Source organism: Spermophilus citellus (genome assembly GCF_964194105.1).
Source record: "Spermophilus citellus genome assembly, chromosome: 3".
In the NCBI taxonomy this organism is placed as follows: Eukaryota; Metazoa; Chordata; class Mammalia; order Rodentia; family Sciuridae; genus Spermophilus; species Spermophilus citellus.
The window spans coordinates 112716590-112721047 of record NC_138184.1 but is presented as its reverse complement, the minus strand read 5'-3'; the positions used below and the strand labels follow the sequence as shown (position 1 = coordinate 112721047).

The 4458-nt window shown below is 49.0% G+C and overlaps 1 protein-coding gene and 1 pseudogene across 2 annotated transcripts; one reads left to right on the top strand and one right to left on the bottom strand.

The window, feature by feature from the left end:
* Nucleotides 1–394: 394 nt before the first annotated feature.
* On the bottom strand, nucleotides 395–937 carry LOC308643547 (small ribosomal subunit protein uS11-like). The gene has a single exon (XM_081283376.1). The coding sequence runs from the start codon at nucleotides 898–900 to the stop codon at nucleotides 445–447; it is 456 nt and encodes a 151-aa protein (XP_081139502.1). The 5' UTR covers nucleotides 901–937; the 3' UTR covers nucleotides 395–444.
* A 560-nt stretch (nucleotides 938–1497) lies between these two features.
* Nucleotides 1498–3221, top strand: LOC308643404 (DDB1- and CUL4-associated factor 15-like; annotated as a pseudogene). The gene has a single exon. The product of its transcript is annotated as a DDB1- and CUL4-associated factor 15-like (transcript).
* The last annotated feature ends 1237 nt before the right edge of the window (nucleotides 3222–4458 follow it).

Genomic DNA, 4458 nt, shown 5'->3' with positions numbered 1-4458 from the left:
GCATTCCCTCTAAAAACTGGAATAAGACAGAGATGCCCTCTCTCACCATTTCTATTCAAAAAATGTCCTTGAAACTCTACCAAGAGCATTAGCAAAAAAAAAAAAAAAGAAAGAAAGAAAGAAAGAAGAAATTAAATGATGCAAATAGGAAAACTTGTGCTCAAAATTATGAACAATTCTTAATACAGGCGAATGGCAACCAAAGACAAAATGAAGAAAGAACCTCAAAATGAAGGTCAATGTAGGCTTGTAAGATCATTCATTAAGACCTTGGAAAGAAGGAAGTAGGTGCCTACTGATCCTTTAAGAGAAAGAGAATTGATAATCTAAAATTTGGGCCTCTTGGATTCTACCTGTTAAAAATAGGTCCTGTATTTTTTTATTTATTTATTTATTTTAGCTTACAAGGCATTTATTAACAGAAAATAATCTGAGGAGTCCTGTTCACAGCCGGCGACCACGGCGACCCCCCTTCCTGCGGGTGCTGTCGGAGGGGATGGGGGTGACATCCTCAATCCGCCCAATCTTCATTCCCGAATGAGCAAGGGCTCTGAGAGCTGACTGGGCCCCAGGTCCAGGGGTCTTGGTCCTGTTTCCTCCTGTGGCCCGGAGTTTGATATGTAGGGCAGTGATGCCTAGCTCCTTGCACCTCTGGGCTACGTCCTGGGCAGCCAACATGGCAGCATATGGAGAAGATTCATCTCTGTCAGCCTTCACCTTCATCCCACCTGTCACACGACAGATGGTTTCCTTGCCAGAAAGATCAGTGACGTGCACAAAGGTGTCATTGAAGGATGCAAAGATGTGGCAGACACCAAATACATTCTCTCCTTCAGCCACCTGAGGTCCAAGGCTGATGACCTGTTCTTCCTTCTTTTCCTTTCCCTTGCAAGGTACCATTTCTGCGTGTCGCCTCCAGACTCTGCCACCGGAAAGAGAGCTTTTTTTCTTCTTCTTCAATTGTTTTTATTACAGTAGGAGAAATTTTACTCTTAATGCATAGAATTTGAAGAAAAAAATTTATATAAGCTTTTAAAGAGGACCTTTTGACAATTATTAATACAAATGTGAAATAAGACCCTTCAAACAAATACCAATTTCAGTAATAGTTTACATATAGCAATAATTTATTCTGAAATGTTCATTTAGTTTCTGTTGAGACACAATTCATGTCTCATTAATAAAAGAGCAGCCATCTCACCTTAAATACCAGAATGTACAACAGTTACAGCATAGCAAAAATTCTACCTACTTTCAGATAAAATCTAGTTCAGGTAAAATAATTTCATTCAATGTTTTACAGTTACACAGATTTTTTTTTGAGCACAAAGTAGTGTAAATTGTTACACTGTAGCTAACTCTATGCACATCATATGACCACAGAACTGTTAATCATAACTTCTGAAATTGAACCGTCATTTCATTCATGCAGTAAAGCAAAGCAGGCTGGGTAAACTTATTCATTGGGAACCATATTACTGTGAATTTCACAGCCACATGATTAATTATGAAGTTAGATGGACTCACAGGACTAAAACAATTGTGGATGAGGATTTTCTCTACGCAGGACGCATTTTCTTGGGCTTTTCCAAGTGTGGCCGCTATGTCCTCTCGTACACCAGCAGCAGCGGGGACGACGACTTCTCCTTCTACATCTACCACCTGTACTGGTGGGAGTTCAACGTCCACAGCAAGCTCGAGCTGGTCCGGCAGGTGCGACTCTTCCAGGATGAGGAGATCTACAGCGACTTGTACCTAACTGTGTGCGAGTGGCCCAGTGATGCTTCCAAGGTCATCGTCTTTGGCTTCAACACGCGTTCTGCCAACGGCATGCTCATGAACATGATGATGATGAGCGACGAGAACCACCGCGACATCTACATCAGCACTGTGGCTGTGCCAGCCGGGCCCACCCAGATGACCCGAGCGCGCAGTGCCTGCGGCACGGCTTCATGCTGCACACCAAGTACCAGGTGGTCTACCCCTTCCCCACCTTCCAGCCCGCCTTCCAGCTCAAGAAGGACCAGGTGGTGCTGCTCAACACCAGCTACTCCCTGGTGGCCTGTGCCGTCTCCGTCCACTCTGCAGGCGACAGCAGCTTCTGCCAGATCCTGTATGATCACACCGCCTCCCCCCTGGCCCCGCCCACCCAACCTGGGCCCCGGAGCCCAGAGGTGTCCCCCGCCCTCCCCAGCCTCAGCCCTGCGACGGCCCCGACCCGGCCCTCTGGGGCCCCTGAGCCCTCGCCTGCCATCGCCAAAGCCAAGGAGTTTGTGGCTGACATCTTCCACAGGGCCAAAGAGGCCAAGGGGGGACCTCTGAGGAAACCCAGCCGCCCCCCTGCCCAGGGCCCTCGGCCAGCCGCTGCCGCCCAGCCTCCGATCCCCCAGTCCCAAGTGGGGAGGCAGTGCCTAGGGACAACCCCCCAGCCGCGGAGGCCCCCGCCCCCGAGCCCGGCTACGTCAACTGCACCAAGCTGTACTACGTGCTGGAGTCCGGAGAAGGTGCCGAGCCGAGGACGAGTTCGAGGATGACAAGATCTCCTTGCCCTTCGTGGTGACCGATCTCCGGGGCCGCAACCTACGGCCTATGCGGGAGCGGACCGCTGTCCAGGGCCAGTATCTGACAGTGGAGCAGCTCACATTGGACTTCGAGTACGTCATCAACGAGGTCATTCGCCATGATGCCACCTGGGGCCACCAATTCTGCTCTTTCAGTGACTATGACATAGTCATTCTGGAGGTCTGCCCCGAAACCAGCCAGGTCCTCATCAACATCGGCCTGCTGCTCCTGGCCTTCCCCTCCCCCAGTGAGGAGGGCCAGCTCCAACCAAAGACTTATCACACCAGCCTCAAGGTGGCGTGGGACCTCAATACGGGCATCTTTGAGACCATCAGTGTGGGTGACCTCACTGAGGTCAAAGGGCAGACCAGCGGCAGTGTCTGGAGCTCCTACCGCAAGAGGTGCGTGGACATGGTCATGAAGTGGCTGGTGCCTGAGAGCAGTGGCCGCTATGTCAACAGGATGACCAGTGAGGCTCTGCACAAAGGTTGCTCCCTGAAGGTTCTGGCCGACAGCGAGTGGTACACGTGGATTGTGCTGTGAGGTCCGGCCGCCCTGGACACTGACTCCAACTACCTCCGTGGCCTGGGAGCTGGCCGCCTTCCCCGGCTGGCCTCTTCCCGGCCAGCTGCCAACCCGCACTAGTGTTAGGCTGCGGGAAGGGGGCTGGGCGGGGCAGCCCCTGGTGGCCTGAGAGTCTGGACGCTTTTTTATTTATATTTATTTATTTATTTATTTATTTATTTATTTATTTATTTATTTATTTATTTATTTATTTATTTATTTTGTCTTCCCCAAAGTACTTTAATGCACACACCAACCCATGGCTTTCCACACCCAGTGGGACTGGAAGGGCTGAGTCTGCACACATTCCCATCAGTAGGTGAGGGGTGTGAGGATGAAGAGGTGGTCTTCCTCTTTACGGATCCAGCGCATCAACTTATGGATGGCACTGACAGCTGATGCCTTAGTCCCCAGAGGGCTGTAGCACATGTAGAGCTCAAAGGCGCCTGTCACCCAGGCTAGGAGGTTCTCCTTGGGGCCTGTGTAGTAGATGGTCTTGAGTGGGCGGGAGGCATTGTGGGCACGACTGTGCAGGTACTGGTAGAGGCCCAGCAACCGCTCCTGTTCCTCTTCACTGGTGTATGGGGGCTCAGTGGTAGAGCACTTGCCTCATATGTGTGAGGCACTAGGTTCAATTCTGAGCACCACATATAAATAAATGAATAAATAAAGGTCCATCAACAACTAAAAAAATATTTTAAAAAAATAGGTCCTCTAAGAAGTTTAAAGGGTCTGGCCCTCCTACCATGATGATTCAGGAACCCAGAGTAGGGAGGATATTATCTCAGAGACATTTGTGGTTGGGCACCTGCTATGTGCAATACACTTAGAACTTGTGGGAGATCCATGAATCTTTAATGTAATTGCTATATAAAAATATCACTGTTTGAGTTAAAGTGAGCAAAAATAATACACAAGAGAACAAAGGTTTTGGATCCCAAACTGCTAGATGTGATGTGAGGGGAAAAATTCTAAGATGCTCTCAGATCTTCAGCCCCTAGAGAACTTGCACTTATCTTCAGCTCTATGATTCAACAGTAATGTTGCTGCCCCTTTGAAGGTATTTCACAGATGTGATTATTGTCCTCAATCAACTGACATTAATGTGGAGAGACTGGCCATGTGGGCCTTATACAATCAGGTAGGCTTTTTAAAAATTTCTATGTGGTGACAGAAGACAGAGACTGAACTATCCTTTTTCCACAGAGAAAGACCTGCAGGCAGCCTCCAGCAGCAGAGAGATGGCAGGAGAAGACAGCAATAAATTACACCAACAGCCAGGGACTTGGAAAATGATCCTAGCCTGGGTTGAGATCCTTACTCTGACCAACA

What these genes read in the sequence shown, in the direction of transcription:
- LOC308643547 (XM_081283376.1), bottom strand. Translation starts at nt 900, where the DNA reads ATGGTACCTTGCAAGGGAAAGGAAAAGAAGGAAGAACAGGTCATCAGC.